We start from the raw sequence: 27,996 nt of genomic DNA, 5'->3' as shown, positions 1-27,996 counted from the left end.
GTAAATGGGGCTGGCTGTTTGCCTGCTTTCTCCACGCAGCAGCATTTCCCTAGCTTCACATGACTGGGGCTCGTCCTTGCAGATGTAAAGATGGGAAGACAGGTAAACCTGGAATTTTGGAAAACCAGTGTTAATGGTAAGAGCAGATTTTAAAAGGAAGATTTTGAGGCAAATGGAAAACTGATCAGAGTAATATGAATCACATGCCAGAATGACGACCCTGGTAAGTGCAGAAGATGAAAGAGAAAGTGGAAACACACCTATTGCTGATGCCCATAATGATCCTCACCATTTACAACCACTTCATGACTTCATAAACTGGCCTCCTCACCCATATCAAATGAAATCCCCTGGGCTTTCAGACATCTACTGTAGAGCATCTGTCTTTACAGACAGAAATATTTCAGTATCTTTTAAATCAGTGTCACATGATTCTCTTCCACAATTTCCAGGAACTTCTGGGCTATCATTTACCACCTGCACAGCTACAGAGATTGCCTTTTTGTTGTACCAAAATCTTGTGATCCGACTTCATTTTTTGGCTGCTTCTTTCTCCGTAATAGACTTACTTAGTTAGTTAGTTCCTCTGCATTTAAAACAATATGTGACCTTACCTCTGGCCCTCAATGCTCCAAACAAGTGACTTTTACAGAGTGTATTTTCAATGGAATACTTTTCTTTGCTTTGTTAGAGCTAAACCTCACCATGCAGATTTCCTACCATTCTACACAGCAGCACATCTTCTTCACCATAAGCAGTTACTCACAGATCTGAAATGTGGAAGTGCCAGGCAGAAATGCACTGCAGTTAGAAAGGGGTTTGGTCGGGGGTAGGGTGTCGCTGGGTTTTTTGCTAGTTTATTTGTTTGTTTAAAATGACTGCATTTTTGGACATCACCAGCTACCTTGTGCCTCATACCCACGACCATTTCACTTTTGCTAGCTACAGGCATGGAAGAGCTGGACAGTTGAAACTGAGTATGCCTCAGAATAACAGATGTAAGGCAAAGGCAGTGCACAGAAGAATTTAACCGGCATCCTCTCTGATTAATTAGAAATCATATCATTAAACTGCTTTGTCTGGACCCTGGGGCCTTTGCCAATGCCAGGAGTGCCATAGCTTCAGGTTCCCCATCCCACCAGTCTGAGGCTGAGTGATGCTGTGGACAAAGCACACAGAAACAAACAGTGAAGCGGCTCGGTGGGTCCACAGCAACTTTTCCAGATGCTGAGGTTAAAAGATGCCCGAGTTCTCAGGTGTGGGCCAGCTACGAGTTTGTGGTCCCAAAGATGGTGATAAAGCTGGAGAGCCATGCCCAGTGGAGCCAGAGTATCTCAGGTGTAACCACTGTGGTACCAGCGGGATGGCAGGGTATTTCAAGTTAGAGCTTGAACTCATATTTCAAGTGTTTTGCTTGCAGCTCACACCTGAGGAGTGATGGAGAGATCCTGAGGACTCCAGGAGGATGCTGAGGTTTAGCTGTGGGAGCCAGAAGAACAGCAGCAGCAGCAGCAACACCCTTTAAACAAGAAACTCACTGCACCATTAAAGGCAGTATGAGCAAGACACCTGGAGTCATGCTTTAAAAAAAATCATCCAGGATGAACATTCAGCTTGTGATCTGCTGCATCCCAAACTCATGGCACTACAGCTCTGCTATGCCCCAGCTCAGCACCAGGCCACCTCTCCCCACGGGCCAGAGCCAGCCTCAGACAGGGCAGCTGAGCAGCCCCTGTGCCCAGCAGCGGGAGAAGGCAGGCGGAGAGCTGGAGCGTGCCAGGAGCAGCCAGGAACAGGAGTGCAGGAGGGCTGGGCGCCGCTCACCCCGCACGGCCCTTACCCAGCAGCTTTGCCTTGGTGGCCCCTTGCTCACTGAGCAGCAAAAAGCTCAGCACAAGGAGCTTTTGCAGTCAGAGTGGGAAGAGGAAAGATGGGATGAATGGCAGGAGGGGACAGTGGGGAGGTGGAGGAGAGGAGCAGGGTGGGTGGGGAGGAGGCAGCTACATGGGGTCTTTTCCCACCGGCACATTAGTCGCTGCAGGAGCAGCACACAGACATGGGGTAGGCAAGCAGGAGACAGGGGAAACAAGGGCAGGAGGAGGAAGAAAGTCCTGGAGGTCACCAAGCTGCCCTGCAGGGAAAGGCTGGCAAAGGGAAAGTGGAGATGTTTTTCTAAATTGCCTGTTTGAGAAGCCATTAAAACGCACACCTGTGCACATCCTTGTAATCCGGGAAAGCTTTTGTTTTCCCTTCATCTTCCCCAAACCTGCTAAAGCCACCGTGTAGGGAGAGTGTTTGTCAGTACCAGTGGAGGCATTCCTGCACATCCTCACACAACTTCAGGCTGTGCTCAGTGAAAGCCATTTGACCAACGGCGAAAACCCACCTTCCTGAAACAGGAACCGTAGCACTAAATTCAAGACACTTCCCCACTGCACGCCCGAAGCCTCTCCCTCCAAGGCACTGGCAAGGTCTGCTGAGAGCCAGAGGCTGCAAAAGCCCAAGGTTCCTCCTGCTGTTGTACAGAAAAGGAAAAATAAACCCTTCATGAGACTGTAAACTGAATTTCATCAGGCAGAGAATGTTGCCACCTGCTGCTTAAATAGGGGCAGATGTTAGTTCCCTGGGGTTTGGGTCATTTCTGGGGTTTGAACTGTTTTCTAGCCCAATAAACCTGCGGGTGTTGCCTAAACTCCTGAATTAAGAATGTCAGATAAGTATGTGCACAAAGTTTAGGTCGTAGAAGGGGGTAGCACTGCATGTTCCCAGGACTAACAGCTGAGGTTTTGTGCTTGCAGCTCAGGTGTCAGCAAATCCTCTTGCACTGTACTGCTGGCAAACACGACAGACCACAGAACACTTCCTTCTCTGCACTTTCTTCACTGTAATCGGGTTTGCAAACCAGGTGGGCTACCACAGCAAGCAAACGTCACCTGCAAAGCCTTCAGAGGAGCCCAGGGAGGTACCCAGCTGCCACTTCTTCCCTGGTGCCAGTTAGGACAAGGTGCAAATCTTTGGGGACAATGAGGATTGTGACTGGCCAAATCTGGGGCACCCAAAAGCAAATTCAAGACAGGAAGCACTTTTAAAATTATTTTTAAAGAACTGTAACAAGTGCATAGCCTAAAATGGTAAGAACAGGTGGTGAACAGCTACCTTTATTTGCAATTCAAAGAATGAGGTTGAAGAATTGAGCATTTGTGCGGGACTAAACAAAAAGGCCCACGTTTCCACCAGACGGTGCCTTGGCAGTCAGAGAGAAAGGAGGTAAAACCAGCCCAAGTTGCTCTCCAGGCAGAGCCGAGGCAGCAGCAGCAGCAGCGTTGGATTGCTGTTGGATTGCTATTGCTCCCGGTGAAATGCCTCTGGGGAATGATCTGTTATCACAGCCACCTGGAAGAAAGCCTCAGCAGCAGATGCAGTCATAACGCTGGGGAAGGAACGGCAGGACAGAGCTGGGGGCAGGGCTGGGCAGCCAGTCCGGTGCTGTGGCCGGGAAGGGACAGCGCATAGTGACTGTGCTACATCCGTTCACCAGGGCCAAGGGAGAAACCCCACCGGGGTTTGGCACACAGGAATGGAGGTGCAAAGTCTTGGGAATCACACCGATTCCGTCTGAACCTACCTTCTGGCTACTTTCTGTAAGGTGTCTGGACAGGATGGAATTACGCTACTGCTTACTTCTTTTCTTGGTTAGTTTTCCGGGAATTGAATCAGCTCCATGCAAGCTCTGACCCCCCAAAGCAGCAGCAAAGAGGGAAGGCGAGGAGCTCACACTGTACCAGGTGGCCGCTCAGCCATGGGAGCTGGCCAAACCCATTTCACCCGTTTTGCCAAACCCTGTGCCTCTGCCTGCATCTCCTGCGAGAAAGGTGGTTTTGCTTCTGCAGAGAGAGGTGAACCTCCATTTTTGATGGAAAACTAAAGAAAACTACAATTTATGTGACTTTCCCAAGTTCTCAGAGGCCTTTACTAGCCAGGTGAAATCCTGAAAGCTGTCAGCACAATTCTGACTTGACGTGTATGAAGCGAAGCCTTCCCCTTAGCGAGGAACCAGTGTGTGCTGGTGCTCTCACACTGCTCCAGATAATCTTTGCTAAAGCCCGCAGACCAGGGCAGCTTCTGCTGGGAAGGAGAGGGTGGGATCATATTGTTTCTGAATTTTAACCACCTCTCCTTAGGCATAAGTGAAGTTCAAATCAGCAAAGATTTCACAACTTCACCACTGCGCTTGCCTTGTGAGAACCATATGGATGAGTCAAGTCTGGCAAGAAGTGATTCAGCAGCTCCCAAATGAGAAGCAAGTTATTCTCAAGGTATCCAGATGAACTTTCAAGAGCAGAAAAGGGATTCCTCTTACCTCTCAGTAATCTTCATAAACTACAAAAAAGTTGTGACGTGACTGTTTTTTCCATTTCCTTTCACTGGTTTCCATGAAGATTACTGCTAGCAGAATAAGGGGTGGGGGCTGGAAATCAGAGGAGCCCGAGTAGTAATGCTCCCTTAATAAAGCAAAACCGCAAGTTTTATCTTGACTTATGTGGTCTAGCTGTCCCAGGGCAAGCTGAAAGATGATAGTCTTCATTAAAGAATTGCTCTGGCTGCACAAAGTGTCTTGGCTGCCCCAGAGACCTCTCTAGACGATAGCACGGAGGTGATCTATTACAGAAAGAAAACCAGAGCTGCCTTCCCAACCATGAGGGGAACGACTACAGATTTCTACTTGCTTTCCTATGTCAGTCAGCAGTTTCTTCTCACGGTATGGCTCAAAAATCTGTTCCCTCCAACATCCACTTTTAAAAGCTCATGAGGAGAAAACAGGGTGCAGCACACAGGGATTATTTGCACCTACAGCCTCTGCAGCAGCACTACCTGGCATCCCAGCCCACTTGCAGGTCTCCCAGTGCAGTTGCTGGGCTGCCCCCCCATTGTTGCAGACACCCTCCTGCTCAGGCAGGGATGCCCCAGGCAGCTGTGGATACCTGCTGAACGGACCAAGCCCTCCAGGCTCACAGCTCTGTACCCTGCTGACTACAGGAAGGGAAAGACCCGCTTACCGTGCTTCCTCGCTGCTGTCCGTAGCTGGAGACGGCCAATAAACAACATCAGCAAACCAAGACGATAGCGACAGTGCTTTGCTCCAGCATCAGCAGGTGGTTAGATCCAGGCGCAAGGGAGGGATCCCACTCACCCCCTCTGAAGACGACTTCTGCCACTTTTACCAGGATATAGCGCACATTGCTAAAGATGAACATTCGTGACAAGTTAGAAGCAAAAGAAGCTGCCAAGAGCAACAGCTGAGTAGCTCCTGGGAGAAGTAACCATGTGGCAACAGAAGGCAGGGGTGGGCAAAACCACAGCGCAGCGCTTCAGAAGCACTCCGTTCCCGAGGTGTTGGTACGGGGAGCTCATTTCAGGAGGAGCGACACAGCAGATCCCGGTGTCTGGGGCTGGCTGTTGTGATGGCTGGCCACCAAACCCGCCAGCCACCCGGCAGAACAGGATACTCAACAGAACATGGCATGAAGCAGGCATGGGTTCTGGAGAAGGGAATAATTGCCTTGCTGAGCCTTAAGTGGTGTAAAGTCAGGAAACTGAGATCTTGGCAGTGGAGAAATGTAAACTGCATTAAGACAGAGCTGTAAACGTTAAGGTCAGGCTGGCAGGAAACCCAAGAACCGTCCCCAGCAGCTAGGCCTCAGGGAAAAGCATCTCCTTACCCTGGGCACCTAACACAGCCTGCCCTCACCACCCAAAGGCAAATGAAGCTTGACAATGTGGCACAAATAGGGAGCTGAACCCACTGCATACTGGTTTGCTCCACACCTTCCGCTTATTCCCAAAGCATGAGCTGGTAATCCAGCCCAGTTCTTCATTTCCTTATTGATTTATTCACACCGAAACCTTTAAAAGCATTAATATTTTAAGCCGTTTATATTTAAATCAGTTTGAGGAGTTTCTTGAATCAATGAAGACAAAACCAGTCCTCAAACAATTCGGAATCTCTTCTTTATGCTTACTCTGGAAATTAGAAGGGAAAATGCAAATTGCCTCACACCTTGGGATGCCAAGCTGAGGAATGGTGAAGCATGGCCGTGAGGAGTACTGTGGTGGTGCAGCATCACCTGAACTCCAGCGGTCCAACACACGGCCACTCGAGCCAGAAGGGGCATCAGCCAGTCACTGACTGTTCAACAGGAAAACCGTGAAAACTGGAAGAACGACACCACTCCATCAAAATTTGGCACTCCGTATTTCATGCTGGCAGCAGTAATATTTGCAGCCAGATACCTGGGATGCCGAACCCAAATTGTGGTCAGCCACATAAGCAACTCAATATGGGAATGTATTTTACATCAGAAGGAAGTCCCAAGTTTGCAGTCTTTATTTACTTTTCCATATATAATAGTATAGATGCATTTTCCTATCTAGCTCTATATAGAAGTAGATATACCAAGAGCCCCATACGAACGTAGATGTTGGTTGCCCCTTCAGCAGGGCTGCTTGAAGCAGCATGCCTGACAGGACCAGGATTATTTTCTCCTTCTCGCTACCCCTTTAACAGACCACCCACTACACCGAATTGAGATCTTCATTCTAAAACACAGCAGCAAAATTTCAAGACTCAGGATTGCCTGAAGACTAGGCTATATTATTCTAACTACCGTTACAGAAACGTGCAGCAAACTTATGGAACTGCTCTTTAACACCTCTTATTCTGTGCCTCAGTAGAGCAGGTAAAGTTTCGCAGCACCTCGTGAGGAAAACAAGACAAGTCTAGTACTGTCCACTGACATCTGGGTGCAACAGGCTTCTGACCAGCTAGCACACACACCACGAAACCTCTGCTGCATGTTCTGTTGACTTGTGACACAAATACAGAGAAATTTAAGTAGCTATTTATTAGCAAGTAAAAGGAGTTTTGACTTTATAGAAATAACACACTTAAGATTTAGTCAGTGGAAGGAAAAAAAATCCTGGCCTCTATCATGGTACCTCTTTAACTTACAGACTTCTACTAGCTACAGAGCTACGAAGTTGCAAGCTGCACAGGTTCAGGCCTACTAATCTCTATTTATTTTTTTATTTATTTTATACCTCCTCCCCAGCTAGAGAGTGTAGAAAGTCTGAAAAAGAATTCTAATTTTTGGCAGACTCTTACTCTTCTGGTGCAGCCCAAACCCACCACAAAAAGCCAAAGCATTTAAGAAAAAAGTTCAGAGGTGATAAAAGTCTTCCCAAAAGGACAATGCTCCATTTCAGAAAAGAACTCGGAACATTTGACTTCTATATGCTCTAAATTTTCATTCAAATACAAATGCTATGTTACAGTTATCTATGAGCCCTCATACAAAAGATCTAACACAAGCTTATACTAGTATCCTATTATCCTGAGTGTGTGAGAGCTTTGAGACTCAGAGTGGGGAGAAAGAAGGCAAACATGATTAAAATAAGTTTCCTGATAAATAAAATCTCTATTTCAGAGGGAACCAGAATGCTAAAGCACTAGCATGTCCACAGGCATTATATCTTGAGTTTTGACGAGTCTGAAAAGCAATACAGAATCTGCAGCTCCTGTCCTAGATGGTAACACTTGCCTGGTCTTTTCATTCTTCAATTTACAGAATTAAGTATCAAAATAAATTTACCAAGGGGGTGAGGGGCACATGCAGGCAGTGTACATCCTCTGTGATGTATAAAAATACCAGAATTTACAACTCTGTTCACTTGAAAGGGAAAGCTACATCCACTTACTGATAATCAGTAGCTTCTCTGAAAAATAGATAGCCAGTCTATTTGAAACGTATTATAAGGAGGCCTTTATACAGACTACTGAAAATGTCTTCAATTCTTCGGGAAGCTAGCTGAACAAATGTATTTCTGATAAGCATAACTCACGTGAAAGAAAAATGAACAGAAAGAGTGATAGCAGGAGTACTACAAAGTAAGACAAGGGACATGTCAGGAGAAAAAAAAAAAAAAAGACATTCTTCATCATTCTTTATCATTCCACAAGTAGACATAAAAAGTCGCCATCAATTTTTTAACAATGTACACTGTTACATTTATTAGAACTGACACAACTAAAAAGACGAAGAGCACCACCCCTGCCCAGAAGCCCAACAGAAGTACCTGAAGAGGCTGCGGGAAAGGGATGCAGCACAGCGCCTGCGGATGCGGGGTGCCCTCTTCTGGGCCAGACAGACCAGTGTTTCGCAATTCACAGCCGCTGAAACCGGATTTTTTTAACAACTCCACAACGCATAGCTATTTTCTATACCTTAAACTAATTACTTGGACAAATCAAAGAGACGGGTCAATCAAGTCCGGACAGAAGAGAGGAAGTTCAGCCATTTCCCAGAGAAGAACTTGGCTGTTTAACTCCTTCAAAATTCCTGACACAGCAGCGTGTTACATCACAACATTGTTTATTATGTGACTTTTTACAATACAAACAAAAATACAGAAATGCAGTATATGAATACAGCTAAATGCAAAATGGTGATGTTTTTCTTGAGGCCATATTCCCATTTCTAGTAAAATAAAGAAAGACTGCACACAGGTAGAAACAGGTTGGTAGTTAACTCCACAATTTTGCCTAGAAATGACCTATAAATGCGTTTTTCCTGCTACTTACCATAAAATGTAAAAAGGGAGTTAAAGGAAAGTTTTACTCACTGGTTCCTACCATATGAAAGAAGCTATATTCTATTTAGGAGGGCCAATATATGGAAAAATATCTAAATTAAATGTTATTACAAAAAATGAAGCAGTAATGAGATCCTTCTGGCTAAAGAAGTTACTAAATGAGAATAGCATATATTTAAAGAATCCAAAACATAAAAGGGTTGTTATAAAAAGCTTAGGTGCACTGTAAGCCTACAACTTTTGTTTTTCCATGTGTACTTTTAAACAATGGAAGTGTCAAAAATAGGGTCAACTGTGTTAGACTAAATTACATTATTGTATAATGCTGCACTGAAAGGAATTCCTGTATTATAACAGAGAAGCATTGTTTGCATCATATTATGGCAATTTATCCTCACTAAAAACAGTCTAGAGTCCTTGCATTTTTCAATATCCTGTAAACCGTCAAACCACCAGAACATGATTGTACAACAGTAAAATGTTTTCTTTTGCATTAAAATGACATCTGTTTTAAAAAGGGAAGAGGGAAAAAAAAAAAAGGTACTTAGAGCTGTTATTTTTCCAAGTACACAACACCCTAGACAATTCAAGGCATCTCATTCTCCATCAAAATTAACAAAAATATGTCATGCTGTTAAATCCATTACTATGGATACAACTGGTGCAAAATTGGTCAAACGGATCCAACAAACACTGATGTCCAGGCTGGCGTATTGGCAACTAATACATAACTGGTGGTCAAAAAGATGCATTTAAAATATCTTCCCTTTCTTCTTATTCTTTTCCAAGGTCCTAAAATGATATATATAAAAAAGGCTGTTAAACAACGCGTACATGCTCTAATCTTTTTAAAGTAATGACTACTGTACATCTTTTAATATACATTTTATAAAAGCTTTACTGGTTGCAGTACAACATATGAAATTTATTATGTACACAGTACCTGCACTACATGAAGTCAAGCAATGCATTTATCACTAGATTTCCCCTTCCAAGGGCTAGGAAAACTTAACACTTGCATTCTCAAAGCTTCAACTCTTCATCCTTCAGAAATCTGATGCAATCTAGCTTTCAAACACAAACTTTTTTTTTGGATATGTATTTAGACTAGTTATGTATGGATACAGTGTTTTTGCAGACTAAAATCTGCTTCAGAAGTAATAATCTTCCCAATATTTCTAATACATGTTCCTTTGTAACTCAAAGCAGTTCCAGATTTTTCTTGGCTTTTAAGTGACATTTCCATCGTGGCCACCCAGCACTGACCATTATTACCACAGAAACTGCCTTTTAGCAGAAAGCTACCAGACATTTACTTTGAACTCCAGGACAAGACTTCAAAATTACCTGGAAGAATTCTGTTGTTCCAAAATACGCTGTTGAGCTTCCCAGTTTGCTTTCTCATCCTCAAACTGGCGACGCTTTTCCTCTAATTCTTTGTGTTGTGCCTCCAAATTCTTTTTCATTTGCTCGTGGCGTCGCTGCAGCTATAGAAAAAGTTATGAACAGTCAGTAAGTGCAGAAAACACAGCAACTTCTGGAGCTGTAGTAACAAACATCAGTATGATACTAATGCAAGGAAATAGAGGATTACGTTTTCTCTTCAGAGAAAGTAACTCTTAGACCAAAACCATTAAGGTTATAGGCACTGCCAATAACAGAAATAAAAGGGTATTAATCCCACAGCCTCATTTTATACTTAACAGAAAACACCCCAAATGCTGCCCAAGTTACAAGCAGGGAGCTGTAAGCAGCCACATATGGCATACAAAAGGAAATTCAAGAATAATTCAATATTTGCTGCAAATGTTAAGAAGCAAATTGCAGAGCATCTGAGTATCAGTAATGCATAAATTAGCATCTTTGACTTTGTGCAGGTGAAAAAAAAACCAAACATTGATTTCATCCTATAATATTAATATTTTTTCAAACAGATCCCTAATATAGTTAAGTAGATTAATTTATTCACTAAAGAAATTATTATTGGTATTACTGAATACTAATAATACAAGTAACATACTAATAAGAATACATTGCCAGAACAGTGTAAGTCTCTTCTGCAAGTTGATGGGACAGATGACAATCAAATATGTTGTATGTGAGAATGGATCTGTGTGTATGTGCGAATCACTGTAAGTGATTCCTTTTGTGCGGTGTAACACGTTTCTGAATTGGGCTAAACAAAACTCCCTCTTTCTTTACTCTCTTGCAAATTCCTGTCTTACGCAAACCCTTCAAAACATATTTTCCCTTTACAGATTTTTTTTTTAAATGCTTTATACTCAGCAGTGCTTATTGTCTACTTTTCTACATTTAGAGAAATACAACAGAAGTTTGAAGTCATGAATGGTGAAGAAAAAAAAAAGCACTGCATGAACATTTAAAAACTAGCATCACAGGATGCGCTCAGTCAAAAAAGTCATGAAGTATTACATGCAAAACAAGATAGGTTTCTGTTTGGTTTTCATATTACAAGTAGAGTGTGAAGGCCAGAAATATAAATGGGTTCAAAAAGATGAGAGAGAAAATGAGGAAGGATAAATCCAGTGACTAATTAAACACAGTGATCCAGATAAAATGCTTAGCTTTAAAACCCTCAAATTGCTGAATGGTGTATCTTAGCATTTATGCCCTTATCTATATGCTTCTTCAAAAGAAAAAAGTCTGGATTGATACTTTTTTTTTTTCCTCTGATCCAGTATGTCTTGCCTCCTTATAATGCCTAGGCTGCCAAGCATTTCAACATTTCAACCATCCTTCCAAGTTCCCTCACTTTCCCTCAGATCTGGAGCCAAACTTTGCTTCAGGAACTTTGACAGTTTCGAACTTCTCCATTAGGCTTCTTATGGGAAGCTGCCTTTTCAAAATTTAAAATTAATTTTCCAGTTAAATATAATTTTACAATAGTCTCTTAGAAAGATCACTCTAGTTGCTTGAAGGCCATAAAAACAGTTTCACTGTGAGGACTTCACCTGGAGATGACAAATTAAATTTATGTACATTCAAATGACATCAACATATCCCTGTCTCTTCCTTAGTCTTGTAATTCTCATTTAGATGGTTTCTTACAGACATCGTATCTAACTTGTAAAATGCTTTTTTAATACGCAAAGCAAATTATCATTACTACATTAGCTTGTGTAAACCATTAAAGTCTGCAGAAGTTTTTAAAGCACATGGAAGAAAACATGCATAAAATATTCCAAAGAAGAGGGAGAAAAAGAGGGTAAGAAAGTTAAGGAGTATTCTAGCATACTGTGAAAATAAAATGAAAATGCATGAGAACATTAAAATTATGTTTTAAGTTTGGGCGTACACCATTTCAGCGAAGACAACAAGCTGAGAAAGAATAACTGTGTTGTCCTTAAACGTAAAATCTAACTATGGAATCAAATTATAGACAGAGGTTATGTTGCAAAGTCTTGGCAAAAGGAACCATCTCTACACTTGTTCAGCCTCAAGCATATTGGGGTTTAAGACACTTCGATTACCTCAGCCTCAGAGTCCTTCAGTTTCTGAACTTTTTCTTTGACTTTCATCTCAAACACCTGTTCCATTTCCATTTCCATTTTTTTCATTTTGGCTACATGCTCCCTCCTTTCCTCCTCCATCTGTGCCAACGGGCTCCTGCCATAAATCCAGAAAAAGAAGTTAGCTAGTTAGAACTTTTTTTCCTGTCTGTTACATTAGGGCATCTGTAAAAAGCAAGATAAAAATGCTGAAGCATTAAGATAAATAACACTGCTGTATGCACTGCTAGCTTAAATTCAATTTGCATTATTATATTAACTGTTTAGTTAAGCTTTCCTCCAAAAGACACTTTATATTTTCCTCCCCCACAATTGATTTACATTACATTTAGGGTAACAGAACTCTTGAATTTATATCTTTAGGAGAACCTGGTAGTGGGAAGACAGGAAACCAAAAGTTACAAAAAAAAAAAAGTTAGCATCTTCCAAGTGATCTTCAGGCATCTTTCCTTTCAAATATATACAAAAATCAATGGACATAATAAAAATTTTAAGAGCACTGTAGAAAAAGTGTCCCATTTCCTCTAAATCTTCACTGTTTAAAGTGAGTCCAAAGAGTAAGTTAACATTACAACTGTGTTGAACACTGTGGTCATGCTTTTGAAGAGATAGAAACTTCGCAAAAAACAGATTCAGGAACTGAATATCAGTACAGCACGGAAGTGTTAGCTGGAAGACTTTCCTTTAGAAAGCTATTGATAAACTTAATGTACATTATTTTTATAAGTTAATTATTTTTAAAAAATATACTTCACGATTATTCCTTTTCTGGGTTCTGAATTTTCAAAGCTGTATAAGCCTGCTATCTATGTTATGGCGATACAGATTTTAAATAGCAAGTTTCACACTAAATATCTGATAAAACAGGATGATTTTCATCTAGTGATGATTGCTACATAGAGTCATTAAGATTTTTCTATTGTTCAACAACGTAATCAAAACAAATCACTGGCCTCCTTTTTAGGTTTTGAGTATGTATGGCTTAAAATGACAAAGCTTTAACTATCATGTTGTTAACAATGAAGAATTTAATATATCTGGAACTGTTATGGTCAACCAGCAGAGGGTATCTACGGCAATGTCAGCAAAAAGTCACTCAGACCAGCAAATTGTAGAGGTAGCAAGCCTAAGCCCTATCAAAAGTAATTTTGTTTTCATTTTAAAAAAACAAAACAACCAGCCAACCAAATAATAATAAAAAACCCTAAAACACCCCTGTTCTGTTCTGATTCAAATAATGTAGAAAAAGCATTCTAAAAGGAGAAAAGAATGACTAACTTTCAGTGATGATTGAGACAATTAGCAATGCCTATTTTGATTCAGCATTTGCTACTCATTCTTAAAGGAACAGAGATGAGATATCAAACATAGTTAAGATCTGGTTTGACTGTTAATGGCTCATTTTACCCTTCCTGCTTGCCCATTTTCACCAACTAACCATACAGTGAGAGTAACTGATGTCACATCAACTCAAGACCATATGGACTTTTTCCTCAAACACCAGTATTTTAAAGGTGACAACTGGTGGGGGGCAAGGAGGAGGAAGAAAAAAAAAAAAAAAAAAAAAGGCATTTCCATTTTAAAAAAGAATTAATTTGAATCTGAACGAATAGTTGCAAAGCTTGGACAGGTAAGTAAAATGCTGTATAATATATGGAACTGAAACTGACCCTCAGTCTAATGTTTACTTTAGCCCTTTAGCAACTTTTGTCAAGGAACATAAATAATGGTTAAACCCAGGTGAAAGTACACTAATACACTAAAATAAGAAAATGAAGGAAGAGGTGAGTAGCAGTACTTGTGGAAACTAACCAGCTGTCAAAACAAGACTATTTTCTTGTTGTTACCTTTTAAAGTCTACAAGTTCTCAAATGTATCTGCTCTTCAAAAATTAACCTAGGAAGTAGATCTGAATAGTGAGGAATTATTGCTGCAGTTTCTACAGAGTTGAAAAGGGAGCAGAACTGTCCTTCTGTTGACAAACTAATAATCTAATGGGGATGTCACGCCAGCTGTATTGCAGCTGTATATTCATTCAGTGGTAAAAATCAGTCTGCACAGAAAATCTGATAAAATAACAAGCAAGCATTTACAGCCCAGAGCTTTACAACAGAGGTCACACCTGGTTTTGTTAGGTCGTCAGTATGTGACGTGGGTAAAAGCACATCATTTTGTAATTCAGGATACAACTATACAAGGGACTTGAACAAAAAGAGAGCTGAGGGAAGACCACCGAAGACATAACACATTTAATAGCAGGATGTATGTTAAAACAGCCCTCAAAGTTAATCGGCAAAAATTAAAAATTATTCTAGATATGTGCAACGTGGAACCTCTGCGAGCCAGTAATATGATAAAACCATGGAAAAAGATTAAAGTAACTAATTTCCCAATCCAATGAAGTGCTGTAAATCTACAGATAATGATGAACCTATGGATAGAAACTGGGGGGATTTCCCAATTTATGCACTTCTGCTTGAAGTTTGACCAAATTTGTTTGAGGCTTAGCCAAAAAGTTTCTAAAAGAGAATGGGTTTTTTACAGATATATCTGTCACAAAGTATTTCTAAATTCCTACAGTTTACACTAGCACAGCTTTAAAACAACAACAACAAAAAAAAACTGCTAGGGAAAAAACCAATGCTAAGAACGGGATGACAGGAAACTTTTAAATTTGAAACATTAAACAGTGAAACTCTTTTTTGTTTTTATAAAATTTTTGTCTTTAAGTTTTTTGGAAAAATTTAAATGACCACTTACATGCCTTCAACTGTGTCAAATCTAAAAAACAAAAAATACAGAGGCTTAGCTTAGCATGCTTAAATAAAACCACAAAATCAAAAAGCAATAATTAAAAAAGTAAAATCATTATTAATAGATTCCTAAAGCTAATTATGTGCTCCCCCAAAAGCAAATTTTTCACAGTAAAAGGAAAGACTTAAAACTTGTTATATTTATGTGAAATTCAGTTAGTAAATCACTATACCATGTCAATATTAAGGCAGGTTTGATGTGCAGACACTTTCAGGAATACCTTCCCTAGAAAATGCATGCTCTTAAAGTGATTTTTAAATATTTTAGTCACATGAACAACCGCTTGCTCTAAACAAATTTTCGGATACCAATGCCATATCGAGGCTTCTGTGTTCATTTAAAAATTGTCACCTAGCAAAGGACATTGTATGAAACCCCCAGGCATGTTCTTGTGCTACAAAAAGAGCACTTGACGTCCGTGGCCAGCAGAGGTCCCGCCGGGGCTGAGCTCAGCTCTGCAGAAGACTTGCTGCAATGTCACCGCCCCGGAGCGCGATGCTCAACCCGGCCGTGCCTGGCGTTGGTACTTCACTAACACCAGGAGCGGGGGCGGGGGAAGGCTGAAAACAAGATGCTCAGATTCAGTCTCACCACAGATTAAGGTGGGCTTAATAACAATTAGAACCGCTCCACACAATTCTCTAAGAATATAGGGAAAGGGAGTTAGAAGCTGTCTAAGCTAAGTGATTAGAACGACCTGTGAGTTGTGTATTTTGTTACCGGGTGACAGACAGGTTATTGGACAGAGCGGTAGATGGATAAGGCTCATTTTACAGTGTACGATACGACTTTCAATAAAGTAAGGTTTTACTTTTAAACTGACTGAAGATAGCAGCTTCATACAGCAAATGGAAAAGATTTTTCACATTAAAAATTTTAAATTTCAGAGCGAATGCCAATTTTCTCACACGTCACACAGTACACACGTGTGAAATTACAATTACCACAGAGTTTGAAGAGACAAGTTATCCATATATGTGAAGACTACCTTGCCATTTGATTTTTCTAATGTTGAAATTTGAAGAAATCAGATGCTAAACCTAAAATACAAAAAGGCTACATAATCACCGAAAATACATGCTTTGGATTGCTCTTTGGCCAACGAGTTACTTGTAGAACAGTCATTTAGAGTTTCACCAAATCAAAGGAGACAAATCAGAGAAAATTATCAACTGTACAGAAGAAATTGCTTCAATTCATCTGCCCAGCATTAGTAAAACTTGTAGCACATACTTCTGTTTTTTTTCACATTTGCATGTTAACAGTATGAAAAACAAAGATCTGCGAAGATCATAAAAATACAGCTGTTTTAAAGGTGCAAAAAGTCAGTCCAGTCTCCAACAGCTGCCAGTAGGAGATACTTTTGGAGAAGCGCAAAAACCGCTGCATGTACATCTCTTAAGTCTAACCACCCATCTTAAGAGAACAGCAGTGAAGTAGTTTCCAGAGCCAGAGGTTGTGTCCATGCTTAACAGTATGCTTGCAATACCACCAGACAGCATCAGAGCACGTCTCCATTCTCATATGGAGATACAGGATCTGCCTCTTGTGAAAGAATCAGATTTCCAGAGGACAAGTCAAATATTGCTCCATTTGAGAGACAGACGCTTCTTTCAAAAGGCAAGCAGGCAAGCATAAATCTCCTAAGGGGATGCATGGATAAACTGTTAATATCTGTTCGCCCCCCTTTCAATTAATTCCCAGGAAGCCACATTGTTATTAGGAAAATTCTTTCTATGCTGCTTCAACTATGCTGGATTCAACACAATGAGAACACACTGAAGCCAAAAAATCATGTTAAAGCTTAAAAAACAATGCTGCAACTCAACGTTCAGATAAGGTAACAAGGCAAGAATAGCATCAGCTGCTTCATAACCAATATATGCATTTAAGAATTTTACTTAAGTCACCCTGTGTTTGAAGGAACAAACTAAGGAAAGGTTCAAAATATTTCTTACAAGTTTGCAATAGATTTTGCTATCTTTCAAATGGCTGAATCAAACAAACTGCAATCATTTACCAATTCTTCTCTTGAACAAAAGAAAACCTGATGGCTAAAAGCACCAGTTGTATTTATTCTCCTCCAAGATGCAGTACTGCAGTGTTCTGAGAGACATTTCTTATAGAGAAAATTGTTCCAAAAGGCACGTTTGCCTAGAAATATTCAGATGGGACAGCATAGTGATCTGAGATGGCAGGAGATGCAAAAATAAGCATTGCTTCAGAAAGCACAGGAATTCCAGACCCTCTTAGCGTAAATTCTAGCTAAAAAGAAAATCTCAGCAAAGCTATCAGCAACTGACTGAGAAGGGCAAATGAAGGACACAAAAAGAGTTTTGAAACATTCTAATAGATACATTTATACAGAAATGCATCTTGTTATGATTGCAATATGGGAATAAAAAATAGAAATAAAAAAATCACTGGTTTATTCTTTTACAGAAAAGTTCAGCATAACCAGTCCTTAACCAGGGATTAAGTAACAGACCAAGATTGTAGATGCAAACTAATACAAACAGCACAAACCAAAAGATGGTGAAAGTGTTATCACTAAAATTCAGATTTTTTTCAAAATCTAAGGAAAACATACTAAGGTTTGGAAAGGTATAAAAACATAGTATTAAACAACACAAAAAAATAAGAACTAAACAACTTAATTTGATATCCATGGAAAAGTTTCACTTTTCAGTACAGTAATAGCAAATAATAATACACTAAACAGTATAGCAATAGCAAGTCAGAAGTCCTGGAGGAAATGCAGAATTTTCTTTTCTGTGCTACTAGTAATACACTATCACCTCAGCAAAGAGAAAGTTAGCTCCAGATCTTGCACTCAAGTAATTTTCTTCTCTGACGTGCCCACTTACACTGTTTTGTTCTCAAACATGGGAACTACCTTACATCCCCCCCCATCCCCAATTTTTCCACAGCAACTACCTCATCTAGTAATTTTAGTTCTTATGATTCCTCCTCTCCCTCCCATTAACACTGTACCGTTACAAGGAACGGTGTGGCTTGAGAAATGTTTCTCATACTTGCTATAAGCATTCAGAACCCTCGAGACAACTCAGGGACAATATGACGACAACAAACATGACAGTAAGAAGAAGGAACCACTGTGTTATGGATACACGTATTGGAAAGCTACTCTTTTTAAGACTTGACCTCACTAAAACCTTACCTACATTTACATACACATTCGAAGAGTTGATACAACTGACATATACTATTGTATTTTTTGTCAACATCTCGTGTAGGCTCACACTAGACGGAATTAAGTCATGTCCGCTTAAATCATTCCCTCACGGCCACTTTCAAAGCATTAAGGTAGCACAGAATAGACGCTCCTTTAATGAAAAATGGCTTTGTAGCTGTCAAATGGATGGGAATAGCAGATATTTCCATCTAGTTTCAGAGATGTTTTTCAGGAAGAACAGCTGCAATTTGGCATGTCATTAGTTGAACAGAATAGTACCCTATATTTTGGTTGAGAAATTTGTATTTAAATCTAGTACAAATAAAAGAAATAGGAGTATCACTAATTATTAATTATTTAATCAGTAATTATTGTTGATACAGAAGAAAAATACTTAAGAGTGAGGCTATTCTCAAACAGCATTATACAATGCAGAATAAAGTAGAGCCTACTTTTAAATCTTCCAGTAACTTCATGAGGCTGGCAAACAACTTGCTGTCAGAGGTAATTAAAATGATATATTAGGGTTAAAAAAACAACAAACCAACTGCAACAAAAGACAAAAACCCTCCTTCACTGCAACTCTCCTCTCACAGAAGATAAAGACGTTGCAATAATTTCCCTGCCATGATAAGCAACCGTAGAAGTAGCCAGGGCAGTGTTTCAAAGATGACAGCAGCAGATCTGGATTTTCAAAATTTCCAAAAAAAATTTAATCCTTTCTTCTCAAAAATGTCCCTGACACAAAGTATTGAGCATTCACGCCAAAAGAACCAACAATCCCGAAAGTATATAAACCAAAACAGAAACACTGATGCACAAAAACTTTGCAATAAGTGCCAGTGAAATAAAACTCAAACAAAAATAGTAAATGTTAGATTCAGTCCTGAAGAGAACTCTTACTAAAATCCAGTTATTTAACATGTTCAGTTAAACTAATGTAAACATTACTGAAATAGAAAAAAAAATCAGAAGTAAACAAGAGGTATACAGTGTAAAGACCAGAACTACAGTGAAGAGGCAACTGATGGGAGGATAAATAAAAACAAAACCACTCCCCACAGAAAAAAAACAAAGCCAGAAACCCCACCACACATACACAAAACCAATGAAACAAAAACCAGAGCAAAAAGACTAAAGCATAATACAACCTTAACAAGAACTTACTTTGTTAGCTGCCCTTTATTTTTGTTGTTGTCAACACCGTTGTATGTAACAGCTGCCAGTTTTCTGCTTCTGTAGTTCTCATAATGTACGTTATTAGTGACATCCTTCAGGTCCTGCATATGAGTTCTGTCAATAATTGCAATTTATCAGCTTAGTGCACAAATACAAAATACTACCTGAAAAATCAGTCCATGGTAATTTTGCAGATTTACTTAATTTTATAATTATATCCCTTCATTAATGTCCCACTCCCCACAATGTTTCTTTCTTCCACATAAATTACAGCTGTCAAGACAGCAAAGTCACAGAAATACCAGGTTATTCTGCAATGAACTATCTCAAGTTTGCATCATTCTAGACCTTAATTTACAGGACTCATCTTTGGAAAATTTGACTTCTGTGGATAAACTTGCAAATTTGGAGAACAGATATGAAAAGTGTGTATTACTACTGGAGTAGGTCTGCCAAAGCACATCAGGCAAGAAACAAACAAACAAAACTTCCTAGTTCCTATCTTTTAAGTCTGCAAAAGCTAAATGTAAAGTTCAAGACTAAGTTACAAGCACTCATTTCCCATGATAATTTTCCATTGTCAGCCTGGAGAAAAGCAAAGCTTAATGATCAAACTAAGACTTGTTATAGCAGATGTCACTTACTGAACTGCTGTTAAGTATAGGACTCAGTGCCTAACACAGCGAAGCACAAGCAGTCTTGCTCTAGACAACTGCAGCACTGACATTTTTGTTTTAAAAAAATACCTACAACTACGTACACATCAACACTAACAAAGAACTCTGGTTCCTATGGTTTAATCACAATTTTCAAGAACAAGTAATCAGAAAGCAGAGAACTATTTAAAAAAATATCACCACCACCACTGCTTGCTAAATATGTGGTTAAACAAGATATCACGAAGTGTAAGATATTGTTCACAATTAAAAATATAGGGATTGATATCAACTCACTAGCTCAAATCCTTTATCCTCCAATATACGACTTCCAATCTCCTGGACATACCAGAAAACTTCATGTTACCCCCACAGGTTACTTACCTTATCAACATGTTCCTCAGAATTGTGAAATCACAGTGTTCACCATTTTCAACTGCAAAGAGGTAAATTTTTGTTGAGATGCCAACCAAAATACGTGCCCTACATAGAGGTAAGGCTTTTAGATGTCACCCAACTCCTACATTCATTCCAACAACAGATCACTTCCCGCCTTTCCTTACTCAAACAGTACGCGTATTAACAGTAGGACAGCATTAGCAATACATCAATATATCCTACCAGCAGAGTTCCTGTGCTCCCCTAAGCCATATGACAAACCGTACTCCATACAGCAAAAAAGCTACTGCAACAGAAGCACAGTTTTGCCAGTTTAAGTAACTGCATAGTCCTTTGGAAGCCCTGCCAGCACAGTTGTATAAGGATCAGGCACTAACCAAAGACCTCAGTCTAAATACAGGTATGTCCGAAACCTTTAGAAGACAGACAAGGCAATCTATTTCTCCCTGCCCCACCAAATGAGTTGCCAAGAGTCTTAATTTTTATGTGGATTTAGTCCTTTATTACCTAAGCAAAGGAAGGCTGTATATTTTATTTGATGCATAGGCCTACAGGCCAAAAGAGCACATTGGCAGCTGTCATTAGATGTCACCTACTCCACTGTGCCTATCATCCCATTACTGTAGAAGAGGCTGGTACTGAGTGGCATTTCCCAATACATAATGAATTAACACTGGAGAAAAATGCACATCCCTGAACTCTCTGGCATGCAGACAGAGAAGGCAACACACAAAGCTCTTGGCACACGCAAAAGAAAGGCACAAGACAGGTTCCAATATGCCCCTGAAGCAGAGATGGACGTTTTTGTGGGAAGGAAGAAGGAAAACAGGATGAAGGAATTAAAATAACCCAGGTTCAGTGAATCCTACAGAAAAATGAAGCACATAATCTCCCTGTGTGTTCAGCTTGTATCTGCACTCCTGCATTATTTTATCCCATGGTTTTACACAAACTGTTAAGTGGTGCTGTTCAAGATAGTACATGAAGTCATACTCTCAAAAAAGTATCATCTCTGACTATTCTGTCCTTAGCTGGCAGACTCAAAGCCATTTAAAGAGGCTCCTTTTCGTTAGGCTAGTTCTTCCCTTCCAAAAATTATACAATCAATGAGTGTAAAACACAAAGTTTGTTTTAAAATGAAGAAAAGCAGCAGCATTTTGTACATCTCCAAATGCTAATGCAATAGCCTTAAATAAAGCTGGATCCTCTCTGGTGCAGCTGGTTTTTACTTTCTGCCAAACCTCATTTCCTGCCAGACATGCACTTCAAAGTGCTACAGCATTTCTCTCTAAAGTATTGGCCCATACTCTGCCTGTTGGTTGGATTTTTTTGGGTCTGTTTTACACTGCATCAGATGTACAGTCCCTTGTTCTTGGAAGGCAGAAATAGCGAGAAAAAAAATCTTCCCTTTATTCAATACATGGACACTGTAAGGAAAAAGTTCAATGATCATGCAAAACCAGTTTAATAGTGAGTTTCACTATACAGCATGGTGCAAGGTATGCCATGTGCCATTTTGAAATAAGTGAATAGTATTAAAGCACAGGCAATGGCTGCCTGCAGAACATACAGTTATCTTCAAGCTTCTGTAACAGTGGAAAGTAAATTTAAAATGAGTAATAATAATTTAAGCAAACCCACACCACCAAACATGGAAAAAAAACAACTATCAAAAGTATTCAATTAATTACCAGGTACCTTCCTGTTGCTACACTCCAGCAATTAAGACTCAGATGTTTGGGGAAAAAAACAAATTCTTCCAGACACTTTAAATAGTCAAGCTGATCAAATTAACATTTATAATGCGAATACTTTAGAAAGAGGAATCAAAAAATATGTAGGTTTTGCATGAAGAAAATTAAAATAAGAATGCTAACAAACTGTTGTAATCTAAGTCTCATTGTTAACTGCAGTTAAGTTACTACAGGTTTTACAATTCCCCACTGAGGCTTTAACAGGAATCTGTTTGCAAAGTTACATGTTGCTGAACCTTTACCTTGTTCCAAGTCTGTTACAACAATAAATGTATATTCAATAATTTCCAGACCAAAGCACATTGAAATTAAGCACATCAAACATTTCAAATACAGACTAATGTCTAGTAAGTTTGAAATAGATAACAAAAAAAATCATGAGAAAGCCTTACCTTCTGCAACACCCCATGGGTACTGCCTTCCTCTAACTCTCTTGCCATTGACTTCAATGATCGTATTACTACCTACCACAGCAAGAGGTAAACGGTCCTACAAGATAAAGTATTACTTTAGAAAACCAAAATTTCTATTGCCAAAAGATACTGAAAGCATGCCCATGTATAAACTTGATGTAAGCTAGTTTGGCACTATAACACAGCTTACCCGAAGTGCAATAATTATGTTTACTGACCTCTGCCTAGTGAAATGACAAATATACACATACACATCTCTCAAATTCCTTACACTGTTGTATTCTGTAAATCTAGTTAAGAAACAGACATTACTGTTATTTAGTAAACTAAGCAGCAGGCAAACCATTTCCTATTTACTCAACTGCACAGTAATTATTTACCAACTCATATCCTCACCGGCTACAAGGCCTGTTACTTTGACTGGGTCTTGTACCCAGTTTTTCAAAGGTTTGGCAAAGAACTACTTGAAATTCTTGTTTTCAGCTGAACCAAAAATCTCTTCAGTGTAACAAGCAACAAAGGAGCCAAGAGCAGCATCACGCTGCTGAAAGGAACAGTGTACAAAGATAAGTATTTTTTACTTTTGTCCTTGATTTTATTCTGCTCTTCTCCTTTAGGCTTAGCCCCAGAATATCTTTCAGTTTATCCTAGGTGACTTCCACAGTAACAAAAAAATTTGAAAGCCTTTATAGGCTGTTAAAGATACTGAACGAACAGAAGCAAGGCTCAAGAAACATATACAAGATGGACTCCAACACAAAAGAACATACCAAAACCACAAGTAAACAAAGAAAAAGCCTTTCAACAGCCTGACAGTCCTTTTGATTTTCTTTAGTCATTTGTCTCTATTAAGGTTCAGTATATCAATTAGTCAGACAGCTATTAACTGTAATACAGACACACTGTGCCACTGCACACCTCTGCCTGAAAGACAGCTCTTGCCTCCTTCAAAGCTCAGAATCAAACAAAATGTGGTAGGTGGAGAAAAGTCAAATAGGGATGAAATAAAAAGAAAGTGGTCTTAAGAGTTTATTAAATGAACATGTGATCTAGTGCTCTCATTCTGAAGTTTAGCCATTAAAGGACTTATGTCATCTAAGAGTGTCATTCATTGCCTCTGCTGAGGAGCAGTGACTCTTAGAACAGGTTTATATCTGATTTTTATCTTCTAAACATTTTGGTGGGCTCTTCAGTAATGACAAAAAGCTTTTACCGTTCTACCACACCCCCCTCCAGTAAGCAGTTTTTCAAAAGAGAATTATTTACCTTTATCTTTTTAACAATCTTATTTTCTTCTTCATCATCTGTTTCTGGAAATTCATATATTTTAATTTTGTGTTCTTGGATTTCTTTCATTATCTAAAAACAAAAATGTTATTTGTTTGAGGAATTCATACTTTGCAGTAACCCTGTTTCTTGCTGCAATCTGATTCTCCCTCCTTTTGTTTGATATGAAAGACCCTTGCATATTAAGGTGACTGAGTTATATCACAAAACTTGCACATGTTTAACACCATCAGGTGACCCCAAGGGATTTATTGGCATGACTACCTCTCCTTAACCAGGAGAAGACAGGATCAGAGCCAGAGCCCCACAGCTAGCAGAACACTATCCATCAATACAGCAAAAATGAACATCAGTTTCCTGCAGCAGGGCAAACAGACATTTACACTAATGGGAATTCTACCTGCACACAGAAAATCTAATACAATACAGCTTAAATTCTCTAGCTAGCTGTGCAACTGAGTCCCTTAAAAAAAAAAATTTGAATAGATAACTGCAGACATGCTTCAGCCCTTGGAGTTCTCACAATAGCTACTGCTGTCACTCCTATTCTTTTCCACTTCTAGCTCACCTGAGCATCAGTTGCTTCAAGCAGAATCACCTGCCCATTTTAATAGAGCTTGTGACTGATGGACTGACTCTAGCAGTTAGCTGTGCTGAAAAGTATTTGCAAGCTCTAATGAAAACTTAAGAATAACTGACAGCGTCATCAAAAATGAGACTGTGCTGTTTTGGTGCTTGATTTGCCTGAAGGGTATTTTCAAAAACAAGCTGATTCGTTTTCCAGAATTTTAGAACGGAAAAGTATTAGACCATTAAGCCAACAGCTACACTGCAGAGCCTTGGGGAATATTTCTGGTTCATGGGTTTGCACTCTTATAAGAATGTAAGTTCCCAATTCACATAAGGACTTATTTTCAAAGTTTGATTTGGGAAAGTCTCTCCTATTTAACACCAACTCACTGATAAAGCTGCTTATATATTAAGAAATATTCTGTGTTCTACCATTTTCTCCCTTCTTTACATAAAAAGGCCTCCTAAAATGCAACCAAAACAGACTTCAGGACTACAGTGCCTTGCTTAAGCTCCTCCAAGGAAGAAAATGTCCTTCCATTTTCAGTCTTAGATCAAGAGTATTGCACACAACATCTCTTAATGCCAACTTCTTTTCAGACCCTGTATTCTTCTAAGCTAGGACTGAACACAGTTCAATAAAAAACTTCATGCCTTGTCTTGTCCTTTTCTGGGTCCTCCTTATCCTCCTCATACAATACAACAAAGCCTAAATGTTCTACTCTGTTCATGTAGTTGAAATAAAACATAAACCACTTGAAGACAGTAATACCAAATTTTTTCTACAAAAGAAATTTTATCAGTTGTATCAATGTTCGCATTGTATCACCGTCTTTAAAATACATTACCGCAGCCCAAGACTGAGCAACAGGCATACTGATTCTGATCTAATACCTGAGGCATCTTTAATAAATATAGCGCATCAACACAAAAGTGAATACCACAATACAAAATACAATCAATACTACTGTGATACTGTTAAATAGCTTTTTTTTTTTTTTTTTTTTATCTTTTTAAGCACACAACTTCTGTTTGGCACCTAAATCTTGCAAGCTCCCTTCCTCCCTGACTGATTTTTATCTCAGCAGTGAATTATTTCACCTGCCAAGAAACATACTAGACTTGAAACCTCTCCCCCTGAGGATAGAAACAAGATTATTTCACCAAGAAATATAATTAAATCTAGATATATAAATTACTTCGCTTTGCTGTCTCAAGTTGTTGCTTCAGGATTTAAACTTCATATGCAAGAAGTTAAATCTCACTATTTCCATAGGGGCCTACTTACTAAATTACCCCATGTTGTAAATATGAATCTTTCAACTCACCTGTTTTTTAAACTGTTGGCATTCCTCAGGTGTAAGTGTGTCTGCTTTGGCAATAAGTGGAATGATATTCACTTTTTCATGCAGGCGCTTCATAAACTCTATATCCAAAGGCTTAAGTCTGAAAGACAGCATTAGAGCTTCGCAATTTATAATAATTAAACAAGAATGTACAAATGATTTGAGATTTGTCCTGACAACTACCCTTAAGACACTGATTTGTGAGCGACAGATGCTTGAATGAAATTCAAAAGGCTACCTGCGACTGCTATAGGAAATCCCCCAGAACTGTGCAAGCCCAGAGGGTAAGTCGTAAATTAATATTGCTAGAAGTCATGAGACTACTGCTAGCTGAAATTACACTCATTTAAGCAAGTAATAAGAACTCTCCTATGAAGGTAGTAAAGCTTGTGTCATTAGCTGGAAGACAGTCCCACTTAAAGCCTGACTGGTAAGAGCTTACAGTTGTGAATGATGCTCTGTTCACATATGCAGTTTCAGTTTCTGGAAGTAATGTTTCTTTGTATGCTTCTTCCTGAAAGTGGGCTCTGAGGTTTTGGGGTTTTTACTGTCTTTAGCAATCTAGTATATAAACTCTGTGGCCTATGTACAAATGAAGTAGAAATATCTAATCTGTAAATCGCTACGTATAACAATAAAAACATTATGAAAGCGGGTGACAGTGACATAAAAACTAAACCACCCACCATATGGGTATATAAAACCATCGACGTGGATCAAAGTGGTCAATATTTCCTGCTTGATAAAGTAAAGCCACAGAGGCCGTGATGCATTAATGCTTCAGAATTTCAGCGTTTAGTCAGGCTTAAAGGAGTTATTTAAAGGACTCAAGATTATTTCTGTTCATATAAAAGAAATTAGGATTAGGAACATTAAAACCAGATTCAGTTGGTACTCAAATTTAGCTTCTTTTCCAAACTATATGTAAAAGAATAAATAAAGTGTTAAAGAATATACACTTTAACATTTCTACCTGTCACTGAATTTCTCAGCTTCTCAACATGTTTCCGTTAAGTAAATAACATTAATGCACATCTAGATTAAGAGCACTGGTTTAACTATCTATCCATCTCAATACACTTTCCCTCTCCTCACTCCAAAAAGCTACCCAGGGCAACACCAGCTGCAGGGCAGTTGCCAAAGCAGAACGTTCAGAATGACGACAGTGCTCACCTCAAGGTCTTCAGCTGACAGTGTAGACTGAAGCAGGAAGCCTTTACATGAGGAGCCTAGCGTTGCAGAAAGGCTGCACATTATCACCCCATTCCCTTACCTGGAAGGCTCCTCCAGCCCCTTCACTCTCTCCCTGTACCCACCCCCATACCAACTAACTTATCAATTCAGATGTTTATGTGGATACCAGCTAAAAACAATGGGATGCGTTAAATTGAAGGACCTAACCTGCATAATTTTCTTCTTTATAGATTGCAAAAAGTAGGCTTTTGCGAATGTATGAAGTTATAAGGACAAATGAAGTAAGTACACCTACAAGTGGCTTTAATTCAATGTAAACACAATCATGCATTAAAAGCAAAGAGTACATTACTCAATGGGTTGCATGTGCTGTTGGAAACATGACTGAAGACTGCACCACTACAAAAAACAGGTAGGAAGCAAGCAATGCCCCTTCAGAGAAGACAGGATCTTAAGAAGAAATGAATGCTAACAGCAGCACCCATTTTTTCTGTGCTTCATTAATTTCCTTAATTAGATGACAATTCCAAGCATTTACTCCAGTAACTGAAAAACATTATGCAAACCCAGCTCAACTTTACAGGCCCCACAAGAATAACATGAAATACCCGTGCAAGGAACAAATTTTTCCAGCTTTTTAGCCTCACAAATTTAGTGACCAAAGCTTAATTTAACTGAAGTATTACCTTTATTTTTCCTTACAATTTGCACCTCCCACTAGTTCAGAAACTTTTAATGGGTAAAATGGAAGTGTGGAGGGAAGACAAAGGTTTTCTTGAAAAAGCTCAAGAAAGATTGACTAAGACAAAGAACTGATCATCTTCCCTTTATTTAGATAATATTTTGATTTTGCACACTAGTAAAACAGTGTATGCCAAGGATTTAAAGCGTTTGCATTTAAAAATTGACATGCATGCTGAGCAAAACTGACATTACAAACATGCATGTTGAACAACAACAAAAAATGTTTCATTAAGGCAAGTCTAGAAGAACAACTCTTCTCCACCCC

General features: G+C 39.3%; 1 protein-coding gene across 3 annotated transcripts in view; it reads right to left on the bottom strand.

Moving 5' to 3' along the window:
• Positions 1-8,412: 8,412 nt before the first annotated feature.
• SEPTIN7 (septin 7) overlaps positions 8,413-27,996 on the bottom strand; it is an 80,729-nt gene continuing 61,145 nt past the window's right edge. For 2 of the 3 annotated variants that reach the window (XM_080383341.1, XM_080383340.1), the window contains exons 6-14: positions 25,776-25,893; positions 23,857-23,949; positions 22,570-22,666; positions 20,409-20,460; positions 19,357-19,482; positions 14,940-14,960; positions 12,141-12,276; positions 9,997-10,136; positions 8,413-9,441 (exon numbers count right to left, since the gene is read on the bottom strand). In XM_080383341.1, coding sequence (XP_080239467.1) covers positions 9,402-9,441; positions 9,997-10,136; positions 12,141-12,276; positions 14,940-14,960; positions 19,357-19,482; positions 20,409-20,460; positions 22,570-22,666; positions 23,857-23,949; positions 25,776-25,893 — 823 coding nt within the window. In that variant the 3' untranslated portion in view covers positions 8,413-9,401. The remainder of the gene's footprint in view (positions 9,442-9,996; positions 10,137-12,140; positions 12,277-14,939; positions 14,961-19,356; positions 19,483-20,408; positions 20,461-22,569; positions 22,667-23,856; positions 23,950-25,775; positions 25,894-27,996) is intronic. The other variant, XM_080383342.1, reaches the window with a different exon arrangement.

The sequence above is a fragment of the Falco punctatus genome (assembly GCF_963210335.1).
Source record: "Falco punctatus genome assembly, chromosome: 4".
NCBI lineage: Eukaryota > Metazoa > Chordata > Aves > Falconiformes > Falconidae > Falco > Falco punctatus.
This window is presented reverse-complemented; position numbering and strand designations above follow the sequence as displayed.